The 14,855-nt window shown below is 43.4% G+C and overlaps 1 protein-coding gene across 1 annotated transcript in view; it reads left to right on the forward strand.

The window, feature by feature from the left end:
* Positions 1-14,855, forward strand: part of GABRA4 (gamma-aminobutyric acid type A receptor subunit alpha4) — a 104,646-nt gene that overhangs the window by 42,738 nt on the left and 47,053 nt on the right. The window contains exons 6-7 of the mRNA XM_053256649.1: positions 35-178; positions 6,141-6,293. Coding sequence (XP_053112624.1) covers positions 35-178; positions 6,141-6,293 — 297 coding nt within the window. The remainder of the gene's footprint in view (positions 1-34; positions 179-6,140; positions 6,294-14,855) is intronic.

A 14,855-nucleotide genomic window follows, 5' to 3' on the forward strand; every position in this document is an offset into this window, starting at 1 on the left:
TCCTATTCATATACTCTAATTATATGTTGTTCAGATGCATATCCAAAGAGTGAAATGATTTACACCTGGACAAAAGGACCTAAGAATTCAGTGGAAGTCCCTGAAGAGTCTTCCAGTTTAGTCCAGTATGACCTACTCGGGCATACGGTATCCAATGAAACTGTTAAATCCATTACAGGTAAGCATTTTTTTAGTAAGAACCAACTTGGGGGTATAATATTAGTGGTGTAATTTTGTCTTAGCTAAAGATATTCTGGAGATCATGGTGGATATTGAGAGGCATAAACAAATGACAGGCCTTAGACTGTGTAGCTTCAGGCTTATTCTAAAGCAGATGCTGTTTTGCTGTATTCTGACTTAAAGTCAAGACTACTGAAAACTGAATGCAAAGAATGAAAGATCACATCCACTGACATATTTCCATATCCGTAGAGTTACAGATCTTGCTCTTTAGTTGTAATTCATCACTCTCCAAATAGCATGCAGACTTCCAATCATTCATATTAGAAACACTGCTGGAACAAACACATTAAACATAACAGCTATTACTGCTGGTTGTTTTGTTTTGTTTTGTTTTTTGTTAGTGTTGGAAAATAGCAACAGGCAGCAACAGCAAGAGAAGTGGCAATGTTTAGATCTGTAGGGGTGTGTGTGTGTGTGTGTGTGTGTGTGTGTGTGTGTGTTTAATTGATGGCTGTTGGTTTGTTGTATGACTGTATGCTAGAAGTTCTATTATTGGTACAGTTAAAACATGCTGTAGCACAGATCATGACAGAATTAAGCAACAGAGGGAACAGATGAAGCCAACAGATTTCAGAATAGCATTATTGTTAGGAAGATGAAACAATATTTTCCTAATGTATTGGATATTATTAGTAAGTGAGATATCATTGATCCATCATGGATATACTGCTCCCTAGGAAACTGTTTTCCACTATCTTGGCCGTATCTCAACATGTACCTATAATTTGTTCTGCACACTAGCTCCCGGGTTGCAGAGAAGAATGGACTTCACAGCCAGATGGCTTTACATTTGCTTTCCTTGTAGTCAAGCCCTTGGTTTAAAATTAAGTTTGAATAGCAGCCAACATTTGGAATGATTATTTCATACAAGAATCTTCACCAGAAGGCTCAAGTTGTTTATAGCTTTCCTTTGGGTAGGTGGGTGAGTGGCTGGGGAAGATGGGTGCAAGTGTAGCAATCAACTGAGCAATTCTATCATGCTTTGGATTCTGGAGGGAAATAAAGACCAATGGTAAGATAGATCTGTCCTGTGCAACTTATGTCACATACCACCATACGTATGGATGTGACTTAGTCATGACCTCAGGCTCAATATTAACATCATTAGTACCAATCCCTGTTCTAATTGGACCAATTTTCATTCAAGCATCTCAGCCTCATCGTGGAGGGAGCCACTCGCCATTACATGCGTCAAACTCAAATTCAAACTTGGATCTAAGACATCTAGGATTCTGAAAATTAAACAAAATTTTAGAGCCAATCTCCAGACTGGTCATAGGAGACCCCAACCTCAGCATGACAGATCTGGGTGTCAAGAGGCTACTAAAGAAGTTAAGGAAGGTCTTCTGAGCATAAATGGTGGAGTGGATTTTTTGGTTGTTGCTTCCATTCAGCAGCATTGCTTTGCTTCTGTCTCAAGTTCTGCGCATCCCATTTTGGATATGTTCTGCACCTGAGGCAAGCTGGTGTGGCCTTTTTGTCCTTTCAAGTCCACCTGGCAGAGATTTCTGGTTTTCAGTGTCCCACTGAGGGTTGGCTGGCTTTTTCCTCACTATTTGGTGAGGTGAACTGATGATTATCCTTTCTGAAATAATATGTACTCATCTGCTAAGCCTCCTACCCCAGCTTGGAGCCTGTCACCAATTTGTTGCTGCTCCTGCTTAGACTGAGCCCATGGCCTCCATGATTTCCTTTCTTTCTTTAGTTGCAATCACATCTGTGAAGCATGCGGCGGGTGTGTGTGTGTGTGTGTGTGTGTGTGTGTGTGTGTGTGTGTGTGTGAGGCTGCTGTTTGTCTACCTTCCCTGCAGCATGCCCAGCAGCAGCTGTGAGGTTGTGTGAAAGACCTCATAGTGATAAAAATGGTAATATGATTATAAAGATAAATGAAACATACCTGTTTATCATATAAAAATGTCTGCTTAATATGGCTGCTGAGATTATATGAAGTGATATTTTTATTAAGGATTATTAAAAGTAAGAGCCTCGGACCACTCATTGTTTCATAATGATTTGATTTCGTTTGCCATCTTTCAGCTAGAGCTAAATGCTAGAGCATTTAGAACATGAACCAAGTTAATATGCAACAGGATTCCATGTAATTTATCACATGCATTTTGTTTGTCTGTCTGTCTCTAAATAATTATTTAAGAGGATAATATCCCATATTTTAAGCAGAAGGGCCTCACAAGATGGACTACAAAAAGTGGCAATGCCTCAATAAAACACAGATTTAAAATGTGGAATACGCATTACCTGATCTGATCTTCTGTTTGGGAAGTGTGTAGATGATTAGGGACAGTGTTCCCTCTAAGGCGTGCACGTGTGCGTGCACACACATATCTTTTTATGCCGTCTTACATAATTTTAGATTCTGCTCAGATTGAATCAGGAAGGTCCCACTCTGAATGCATGTACGCACACACTGCTTTGATACTGCTTCCCAAAACCATAGGCGTAACTATAGCGGGGGCAGGGGGGCATGTGCCCCGGGCACCACTTGGCAGGGGGCGCCAAAAAGTGCCCCCGCCGATTTGCCAGAAATTTTTTTTAAAAAATTTTATTTTATTTTGCAGAGCAGTCCCCCTCCCCCGGTCCCGGCTCCCCCCCATTGGCATTGCTCATCCAGCACTGGGCGCCGCGGCGTCTTCGTAGTCCAAGTCTCTGACTCTCACTCCCCGGCGCGCCCCGCCACCCCGCCACCAGTCGCGCATGCGTCGAGAAGAGGACACGCACCAGAGCAAACTTCCTGAACAACTTCCTCTTCTGAACAACTTCCTGAACGCCCGAACTAGTTCCCCTTTTTGCTCATTCAAGTCCTTCCTCCCCTATAATCTAACCACGTTTTAACTGAAAAGGTTCAGGGAGGGGGAGATGTGGAACCTTGGGTTCCACATCCCCCCATCTCTCCCTTCCTGGACTTTTTCACTATGTAATGCAAGCTAATTTAATTATATGTCATCATCAAAATGGATTAGCTGTTTCAGCCCATCAGGAAAGTCTAAACCTCCACCGATTTAATTAACCAGACTGAAAATCAGATGAACAGAGAATGTTTTAATGAAAGGTGGTATATAAATTTAACAATAAGTAAAACTATCATTAGGAGCAATTAGCGATTACTTAAACGGTGCTGCCAAGCAATTTGTAAATAAAACTTGAAGCCCTTTGAAAATAAGCTGGAATTAATTGTAGGTTGGGCAGGGGGTGAAAGTATATACTTCTAAACATTTATTGTTAAATTTATATACCACCTTTCATTAAAAACAACCCCAAAGTGGTTTGGTTTTAGTCATGGATTTTAATTTTAATTGCTCTTTTTGTCAATGTGATGAAGATTAGTTAAATCTGAGTGGTCTTAGGCAACCAATGTTGCATCTGAAATGCCATTTCATTTTTTATTGTCATAAATACTCTCCAACCAATTTAAATAGCAAAGGTGTATATTATCGCTTTATTCAATTGTAGGGAATCTCAAAAAAGCAGGATTTGCAACTAAGGCAGTGCATATCTTTTCTAAAATGGCCCTTTTATAGTTTTTTTAAACTTTGAAATCGTAACATAAAACAAAGCATAAATGCATAAATGCTTCCCCCTCCATTTGAAACCTTTTCTGGTGTAAATAGCGCGCGGTTTTGGAAAAGGGGAGTCTTTCTTTAACAGCGGGAGAATAAGGAGTCTTTAGCACTATCACCCTAGTCCCTCGAATTACTTTGGAGTTCTTGGTTTTCGTTTTGTTAAAATACAGTCACTCACAAGGGAAAGTCAGGAACAGAACCAGGGCGTGAGGGAGGGGCATCATAATCATAATAATCATCATTGCATCATAATTCTGATGTTTGAGATACAAGCCAACTTCACAGGTTTGTTGTGAGGAAAAACCTAAGTATAATGTAGTATGTATCATCATTGCATCATAATTCTGATGTTTGAGATACAAGCCAACTTCACAGGGTTGTTGTGAGGAAAAACCTAAGTATGCAGTGCATTTTGAAATTTTTGGTAATTTTTGTAATTTTTTAAATTTTTAAAATAAAAGTTTTCTGAAACATGTGTGTCAGTCAGATGTATGTTGGGGGGGCGGCGGGGGGGATGTGGCAGGGGGGCAATTTCAGTGCTTGCCCCGGGCGTCGTTTTCCCTAGTTACGCCTCTGCCCAACACAAAACTCATTCTGCGCACAGGTGAACACAGGTTAGGGGAGAATTGTGTCACACTCCAATACCTTTGAAATCAGTTGAAATTACACAAGAGTGTGGTCTTGGTGTGTGGGAGCTTCTCAGTGGATTGTTCCACATCAGTAGTGAACAAACAGCCATTGGCAAACAGCCACTGAGTTACTTTAATTCTCTTATTATTTTATTGATATATCTGTTACAATTAAATCTCGGAAGACCAATGCAAATGGTATGCTAACTGCCCTGTTAGAGGATCCATGGGTGCTCCTGTTGTGAGCATGAGCAAAGGCACCAAAGCAATGGCAACCATGCTGTTCAGGGGTATGTATAAAGTCAGGCCATTTACGCTATATATTTGTGTCTTCCAATCTGATCATTTGTTAGTGTTATTGTAACAAGGTGGCTGTTAGGAAAGACACTGGCACAACTCTACTGGGAAGTTCTTCTGGGCAGTCTCCACTGAAATGAATGGGAGTTGCACAAGAGCATGGCGGCACAGTTAGTCTTCTGTCTCATCCAAGGAACTCACAGCAGCATGTGTGATTCTCTCGCCGCTCCACCACTCTCTCCTCCAAACAGCACTCTGAGGGATTTTGGACTGAGAGATCATGAGGTGATTCTCACCATTGCCAAAAAGTGGGCTACAGGAGCCGTGCAGCTCCTGGCAGCAAACCTTGCTAATTCCCCCTTCCCTTAGCCGAGGTTAACGGAGCAAGCAACCTTGGTGTTTTGCTCATGTGTTGCCGTGGCCTGTGGCAACACATGAGTAGACCCCCGACCGGGAGGCTGCAAGCAGTCTCGGGGGTCTCTCCAGGATGCCCTGTGCACTTGTGCGGGGCATCCTGGAACTTCAAGGGGCTGCACGGCCACCAATCCCCGCAACCCCCCGCCAGCTCCGTGATGGAACCGGCAGTTGTGTGGGTGGCCGATATGGCCGCCCAGGGCTGCCTGGCGATTGTCTGCGGGGAGAGCGGGCTAAGCCTGCTCTCCCCACTAACCCCCTTACGGCAAGTCTCACTGATTGTGAGACTCGCCTCCATGACTGGCCCAGGTTCACCTAGTGAGCTTCATGGCTGAGGAGAGGATATCCCAGTCTGATATTCTATTACTACTATACCATCCTGAATCTTTTGTACTATTCATTTCAGTAACACTTGCACCGGAGAACTTCCCAGTGGGTTGTGCCGTTAATCAATACCTGATGAATAACTATTTCTGGTGCTTATTGGCTAAACATTGATTTTCTTTAATGGAAGCAAGCATATTTTCTTGGTGTACCTGTTAAAAATAAAGACCTGAAGTAGTAATTATGTGTTGTCCAGATGCTGCGGTACCATGCAGTAACCAAAACAGATGGCTAGTGTTTTTCATGCTTATACAATTCCTTAATCATGAGAGATAGTCAAATAGTGCCTATTAATTCACATTTCACGTTCTGTCTCCTAGATAGCATTTCAAGATCTATTTACTTTCCTTTGACTCAGTATGACTTTCATTTATTATTAGGTATCAAGCTCTTCTTTTGCAAAGCTCACAGCAGCTTATGTGAAGCTCCCAGACAGTCTCCTATCGAGACACTGGCAAGGCTTTAACAATGTAACAGTACCATGTGCCTTCAGATAAACTGAATACAGTTGGAGGTCCTAAAGATGGTTTTTGTGTCTAATGCTGGGTGTTCTGAAATTAAAGATTGTGCAAAGTGTTATTTTTCCCATTTGTAGGTGAATACATTGTTATGACAGTGCACTTCCACCTTCGACGAAAAATGGGTTATTTTATGATACAGACATATATCCCATGTATCATGACTGTGATCCTCTCCCAGGTTTCATTTTGGATCAATAAAGAGTCTGTTCCTGCCAGAACTGTTTTTGGTAAGTACTAACAACTTTCTATGTTATTTTAATTTTCCTCTTTTTATGTTATTTTAATCTTCTTCCTCTTTATTCATTTTTCTAATCAGTACTAGTAAAAGACGGAAATTATTGAGTATTGAGCTGGGAGGTTAGCAGTGTGGAGAGGGTATATTGCAAGAACACCCTGGGAAACACATTGTGCCTCCATAGAATCTCTTGCAGTGGTCCATACAGTATCAAGACTGGCTGGGGTCAGATTATATTTGCCCATCCAGTGCTGTCCTCAAGTTCAACACTTTACTTTCTCCATACAACTGAATGGCAGCAATTAACTTACACGAGAAAACATTAAGAGGCTTACTCAGAGCATCCCAGTAACCCATTTTGGTCAGGAGGAACCTGGTTTTCCTCCTTTCTTAACACTGCAATCCATTCTCTTTGGCCGAAAGAACTTAATGGGAGCATTGAGAGCTGAGCCCATTCTGTCTGAAAAGCCGTGCCTTGGATTTGGATGTAACATTAGAGTGCAACAAAGAATCAGAACTCAAGAACTGGCTATGATATGCATGGAGGTCAAGCTGGCATTGGGCAGAGCCAGCCTATGTTCCCTTCCCCAGTGTGCTCCCTCCCCAGGAGGAGGATGAAAAATTATATACCGCTTTTCATCAAAAATGTTCTCCAAGTGATTTACATAGAAAAAGAATAATGAGAAAATTGTTCCCTCTCCCCAAAGGGCTCACAGTCTAAAATGAAACACAAGATAAACATATACTGGAGGGATTTTGATCTGGGGTTGAATAGGGCCAATTGCTCTGCTCCTGCTTAATATAAAAAGGATCACTACTATGTCCTGCTGCCTTTTCTACTCTCTGTTCCTCGTTTGCTACTTCTTTCCATTTCATCTCTTGCCAGTGCTGTAGCCCTTCACATAGCTTCCTGATGCAGCATTAGGTTAATGCTAACCCATCTAGCCAGCTTGTTTAGTGTTAAGAACTTTGTAGTTTCTAGACTGCTTCAGGACACACTAAAGGGATGGAGAGTGGGGGAAGTAACCTGCTTTATATGTTGTCTGTAGATTAAACTCACATGGTTTTGTTGTGTGTAGGCAGGTGGGAGAGAGGAGCAACTCTGCGGCTAGAATGGGGATGCTGTTGATTGTCTCTGGGGAAGATTCTGGATTAGACCCTTTGGTGCCACCGCCTCTCCTCCTCTTACCAGAGCAGGCTGAGGGAAGTTGTGGTCCTGGGCAGTGTTCCCTGTAACAGGGAGTCCCATATGTTGTTGACTTCAATTCCCATTATCCCCAGCCAAAGACCCTTGCTCCTGGGCATGATGGGGATCCTGTTACAGGGAATGCTGTTTCTGGGTCTGGACTGAAAATAGGATGAATGTGACTCATTAACATCACCAGACTGTGCAATGCTGGTCTCGTGGTCCTGGAGACCTTGGAGCGTATGAGGCGGTGACTAGTGAAGCCTGCAGGTGCCTCTTGCCTCATATATCTAAAGGCTTCCAGCATGTTGAGGAGGCAAGAATGTTACTGACTGCCCACTGCACTCGAAGCCTTGGAGCCAGGAAGCAACCCTCACTTTGCTCTCCAAATCTATACTGTTCTTCTTTTCTTTCCCCTTTCTTCTGTGACAGACCCTCTGGTGTTTATTTTGGCAACCTTTGGCAACCTTTCTCCTATGTGGTAAAAGCAGGTAGAAGGGCAGTAAAACTGACATGACTAGAAATGTTTTGGTCCCTCAAGTACAACAGAAAAAACGTTGGGGGCATGTCCAATTCTTGTGCCATTTAATTAAATGCGAAATTTATTATTGGATTATAGTGGTGGACACACTGTGCAGAAGAGGATTTCACTGTCCTCTGTATAGGCACAGCTTCTTCTCAGAAGTGCTTTTGCTGAAGCTTATTAAGAATTCATCTTTGTGTGCATGTCTCAAGAGGAGCCCTATTGATATGAATGGGAGATTTGCTCAAGTAAGGAGTGTGCCCTCAGGCGCTGAATCTGTAATGTCAGGTTCACTGATACTGTCTCCTTCTGCCTTGGAGAGAGTGAATTGAAAATGCAATTAGGAAAATCGATTACTGGATATCAGAATGAAACACATTAAAATGCAATTTGAAAGAGGATGCTACAATGGGCACTGAAAGTGAAGTAGATAAACCACATGGAGGCAACACACAGGCTGCTGAGGGGAAAATCTGTATTTCTGACAAAGGAGCAGAGAATGCAGATGTGGCTAGAGCAATTTTCTAAAGAAGATATCTTCCTAAATGTTAGCTTTATCATGCATTGGAGGAGGATTAATCAAGTGGAGACCATTGAGCCAGAAGACCTATTAAACAGTACATTTTGGAGAAATGAATAAAAATAAGTTAAGATTTGGCCTGGCTAAGAATGGGGTATTTTCCTAACTCTCAGATTTCTGTATCAATCCCATAACTGCATTCAGTCACATAATTAGTAGGCAGTGAAATAAAATTCGTTGCTTTAACTTCTATAGTTTTCAAGAAAATACACTTTAAAGTTAGCCGAGCAACAGTGGATACTGAAAGGGCACCTCATTGACTGATGCAATTATGACATCACTTTCTTGTTCTGTTCTGGGGCAGAGATATCACAGCTTATTCTGCTGGGTTTTCTCTGGCTTCATCTTTGCTGCCAACTAACAGGTCCCAAAAATATTAAGGCGAGAAACTACATGGGGCAGGGGAGAGATGGGCGATTAATCCAACATTGCTATCAAGTAATTATTATTTATTATCATTTTATTATTAAAACATTTCTATACCGCCCAAAACTTATGTCTCTGGGTGGTTTACAACAGAATAAAAACAAAGTAAAACATTCGTTAAGACAAAAATGGGGGGGTGGGAGCACACACATTACAACAATTTAAAAATTTAAAAATAATATTTTAAAACAGCATTCAAACCATTAAAACCATTAAAACCACATTAATTAAAAGCCTGGGTGAAGAAATGTGTTTTAAAAGACTTTTTAAAAGCTGTCAGAGATGGGGAGGCTCTTATTTCATTAGGGAGCGTATTCCAAAGCCTCGGGGCAGCAGCGGAGAAGGCCCGTCCCTGAGTGGCCACCAGACGAGCCGGTGGCAGCTGCAGACGGACCTCTCCAGCAGATCTCAGTGGGTAGTGGGGTTCATGCAGAAGAAGGCGTTCCCTTAAATACCCGGGGCCCAAACTGTTTAGGGCTTTATAGGTTATAACCAGCACCTTGTATTTTGTCCGGAAACAGATCGGCAGCCAGTGTAGCTCCTTCAATACAGCAGTTATATGGTCTCTCCTGGATGACCAAGAGACCAGCCTGGCTGCTGCATTCTGGACCAGCTGTAGTTTCCGGACTACGTACAAGGGCAGCCCCACATCGAGCGCATTACAGTAATCCAGTCTAGAGGTTACCAGCAGATGTACCACTGTTTTGAGGTTGTTCACCTCAAAAAATGAATGCAGCTGGCGTATCAGCCGAAGCTGATAGAAGGCACTTCTGGCCACCGCCTCAACCTGGGACACCACGGAGAGGCTTGGATTCAGAAGCATCCCTAGACTGTGTACCTGTTCCTTCTGGGGACGTGACCCCATCCAGAAAAGGCAGATCAAAATCATCTCTCGAGTACCGACCCTGCACAATGAGTACCTGCGTCTTAGCCTGATTCAGTCTCAGTTTGTTATCCCTCATCTAGCCCATCACCGACTCCAGGCAGGCATTTAGGGAGGTTATGCCCTCTCCTGATGATGCTGACATGGAGAAATAGATTTGGGTGTCATCAGCATACTGGTAGCACCCTGCACCAAATCTCCTGATGATCTCTCCCAGTGGTTTCATGTAGATATTAAACAACATTGGAGACAGTATGGATCCCTGGGGAACACCATACAAAAGTTTAGATTTTGAAGAACAGTCTCCAAGGGACACCATCTGGAACCTGCCCGAGAGGTAGGAGTGGAACAACTGCAAAGCAGGGCTTCCAACTCCCAACCCCCTCAGACGCTACAGAAGGATACGATGATCGATAGTATCGAAAGCCACCGAGAGGTCCAGAAGGACCAACAGAGTCACACTTTCTCTGTCCATTGCCAATTGGAGATCATCCATCAGGCCAACCAAAGCAGTCTCCACCCCATAGTCAGCCCGAAAGCCAGTTTGAAATGGGTCAAGATAATCAGTTTCATCCAAGACTGTCTGAAGCTGGGAGGCCACCACCCTCTCAATTACCTTGCCCAGCCACGGCAGGTTGGAGACAGGCATGTAGTTGTTCCAGTCCGAGAGATCCAGGGTAGGCTTCTTCTGAAGCGGTCTAATAATTGCCTCCTTAAGACAAGGAGACATCCTACCTTCCCTCAGAGACGCATTTATAATCTCTACCAGGCCTTCTACAACACCCCCCCCCCGCCAGATAATATAAGCCATGTCGGGGAAGGGTCAAGAGAACAGGTGGTAGGCCGCACCATTCCAAACAGCTTGTCTACATCCTCAGGAGTCACAAACTGGAAACGATCCAACCTAATCACACAAGAGGAGTCACTGGACACCTCCACATCAGACACTGAGGTAATTGTGGAGATGGAGTCTAAGTCAGCCTGAATACGAGAGATTTTCCCCACAAAGAATTCATTTAAACACATCACAGTGGGTAATCAATGGTTCAAGATTCTGATTCAAGGGAGGAGGGGCACTCACTAGCCCTCTCACAACTCTGAACAACTCTGCCGGACGGAACTTGCGGATGCAATACGGGTAGAAAAGAATCGCTTCTTTGCCGCATGTATCACCTGAGCATAGGTCTTCAAATGAGCTCTATGTTGCAGTCTGTCGGATTCAAGCTGAGTCTTTCTCCACCTGCGCTCCAGTCATCTACCTCGCCGCATCAGCCCCCGTAGTTCTTCTGTATACCAAGGGTCCAATTTTGAAGCGGGTCGGAGAGGACGCTTAGGAGCAATCATTTCTACTGCCCCAGTGAGTTTGCTGTTCCATTACTTCATCCCAGAAGTAATGAGGTTGCAACTCTGATTTGGGTGGGATACTGTTGCAGGGGATGGGACTAAGGATCTCTCTCTCTCTCTCTCTCTCTCTCTCTCTCTCTCTCTCTCTCTCGCTCTCGCTCTCTCTCTCATGCTTCAGGCCTTTGGTGTATGAGATGGTGGCAGCTCTGATTAGGGGGACACTAGAGGGGACCCAAGGAACTTGTTTTCTACCACTGCTTTTAGTGATCCTGGAACTGGGATTGGATTAGTGTACACTGAAAGACCAAGCAAGCTGTGCTTCCAGAGTTTCTCACCTTAGTAATTTTAGGGCCTGCTAATTGGAAGCAAAGAAAAAGGCTGAGAAAACCCAGCAGAATAAGCTGCAGTATACTCTATCTGTCCCTCCCAGAGCACAACAAGGATGTGATGTCATAATCACATTAGCCAGTGGGGGTGTGGTTTCAGTGTCTTTCCAGCATTGCAGTTTTCAGCTAACTTCAAAATACTTTTTAAGGAAATCTATAAAAGAGCACTGATCCCAACCCCCCACAACAGGTATTGTATGAGTAACAGTTGACAACACAATGTATTCTGAAATTTAGGAAAATACCCCATTGATTGGCCATACTTTCCATCAAAATGAGAATTCTGAATATATGTGTCAAAAGTCTCCTCCCCATTTTGTATGTGTCAAAAGGCCCTTCCCCATTTCATCCCAATTAGGAAATTCACATAACATAGGAATATCTTTTCTTGTTCAGCTGGAGGTGGACAATAGTGGCTTTCCCCCCCTTCTTGAGATGTTTTGAAAGGGCCATTATTGCTTGTGGTGTGCATACTCATTTGCCCCCTCCCATTATCACAGTGTTCTTCACTGCAACGCCTTGGAGCCAGTGGCAGCTTGGCTTTCATCAAACCTAAGTGATGAATAAGCTCTCTGACTAATTGTTTGTTAGGCCTACACAAAGCAGTTCCGCTGAAGTGAAATACTCCACACAGCCCTCTTGACGTTGAACAGAGGCAACTGTTTCCACCATGCAGTACTGCACTTTGCCCAGTGCCAGTGGGGCTGATTTAAGGGAAAGAGAGTCCTCTCAAGCCCCATCATCATCTTAGAATGCATGCTTGGAATACTGGGAAATGTAGTCCTTCCCAGTGCTTTCTCCATAGAGCTCTACAGGGAAAGCAGTGGGAAGGACTGTGCTTCCTAGTGTGTCTTTCAAGATGGTTCTGGAGCTCAACATGGCTCTATTTCTCTTAAAGCACCACCCCATTTCGTACAGTGGGGAAAGCACAATACTTTGTGGAGGTCAGCACAGTGGGAAATAGCTCTCACATGGAAGTGTGTTTTGTTTTGGTTTTCTTTTTGCCCAAGTGACTCCTGCTCAAAGGTGCTCCTAGGTAATTTTGGAGCCTGGACCTAAAGGCCTTTAGGAGCCCCCCTCCGCTGCAAATTAAGCATCATCATGCTCTGCTAAATCACCACAACACCCAGGACAGACTAAAGAGGATTTGGAGGCCCCCAGGGGCTGTGGAGGCCCCAGACTTCAGCCCCGAAGTCTGAGGGTAAGCGTGCCTCTGCCCCTGCTTGAAAAACAGTGAAGATAATTGCATTATCATTTCTGGTCAAACAAGTTTTGTAGATTTCTGTAGAACTTCAAAAAGCTGTGAAACCTTTTTAACTAGAGATGATACTAGGAGAGAAGTTACGGGTATGTGCACCACAGGCAATTGGTTTAATTATCATTATAGGACATGTGGGTATGGATTACCAAGAGTTGGTGACTTGGCGAGGCAACTACTCTAGTTAGAGTGGCAGTAGAAGTGGAGCTTGCAAGGAAATACCAGTAATAGGGAGTTAAGATAATTTAAAGAATCTTGCTGCCTTTTGCTGCCCCCATGGCCAGTGACCACATAGTAATGCGTTTACTATGCATTGTAATGACTGTTGTGATAGATTTTCAGTATTAAGTCTTTTTTTAAAAAAAATGCTAGTCAGCTTTGTGCCCAGCGGTATAAATGCTACAAAAATACTCTAGTTTCTATGGAAATTTTCTAGCTAGCAGCCTTTAGCTAAGTTTGGAAAATGCCATCATTTGCAGGCAATTTGGTGCATTCTTTCTCCCCACCCCCCCTTTCCCATGGAAGGAGTTGCAGCCTTCTAGTGGCCTGTCTTTATCTTGTTAGATAAACACAGAGGACTGTGGACTGCTCACTTTTCTGTTCTCATTGTCATTAGTCACTTCTTACATAATCTAACATAATGTAACTTTTGCATGACTTGAATTTTTTAACTGCCCAAATGTTCAATTGGAATTGCACTTTTTTTTAAATTGCACATTTTGTGTCTGGTTGCACATTTTAAAAAGCCCTGCTGGAAATATTTCATCCCCTCCCTCCCTCAGACTTCGGTCCTGGGCTTGAATGGAAGCAATGCTTGCTTCCTCTTCCCTAAACTGGTTCCCACTGTTCTACGTTTTTCTTACTCTCTGAGGTGTCGTGCTCAGATTGTATGTGAGATTTGAACTATGCATGCAAAAGAATGAGGAGGTGAAGTCCTGGAGTAGTCAAGTCAACTGCATCACCTCAGATTGCATGTGGCGAATACCATATTTAAAATGATCTCAGATGTGAAAACCAAAAAACGCTCCCTGCCTGAAGAAAACAGCCTAGCAGAGGAAAAGGTTCCCATCTACTACTCTGCCAGCGTCACTAGTTTTCTAGTTGCAGAGAGTTTTTTTTACAAGACTGCTTTGAAAAATATCCCATACCTGCAGTATGAAGTTCTTTCTGCCACCTCAGGATTTTCCAGGTGTTCCAGGCCCCTGTTCATCTTGGTTGCCCTCTTCTACACATTTTCCAATTCTACAATGTCCTTCTTAAAATACGGTGACCAAAACTATATGTAATACTCCAAATGTGGCTGCACCATGGATTTGTATAAGGGCATTATAATATTAGCATTTTTAAAAATCCCCTTCCTAATGGTCCCTACCATGGAATTGGCCTTTTCACAGCTGACTGAGTCAACACTTTCAATGAGCTGTTCACCACGACCCTCGTCAGTCACCGACAGCTCAGATCTCATCAGCTTATATGTGAAGTTGGGTTTTTTTGCCCCAATATGCATCACTTTACACTTGCCAACATTGAACTGCATTTGCTATCTTGCTGCCCACTCCCCCAGTTTGGAAAGACCCTTTTGCAGCTCCTTGCAATCTATTGTGGATTTCACTACCCTAAATAGTGTCATCTGCAAATTTGGCCACCTCGCTGCTTGCCCCAACTTCTAGATCAACAAGTTAAAGAGCACTGGCTCAGTACTGATCCATGTGGGACCCTGCTTCCTTCTACCCTCCATTGTGAAAACTGTCCATTTATTCCTACCCTCTATTTCCTGTCCTTCAACCAGTTACCAATCCACACATGAACCTCTCCCCTTATCCCATGACTGCTAAGTTTACTATGATGGGGAACTTTGTCAAAAGCTTTTTGGAAGTCCAAGTATACTATGTCAACTGGATCACCTTTTTCCACATGCCTGTTGACAAGTGAGGCAAGACTTGTCCTTGCAGAAGCCATGCTGGTTCT

This window comes from Hemicordylus capensis, chromosome 5 (genome assembly GCF_027244095.1).
Source record: "Hemicordylus capensis ecotype Gifberg chromosome 5, rHemCap1.1.pri, whole genome shotgun sequence".
Taxonomy (NCBI): domain Eukaryota; kingdom Metazoa; phylum Chordata; class Lepidosauria; order Squamata; family Cordylidae; genus Hemicordylus; species Hemicordylus capensis.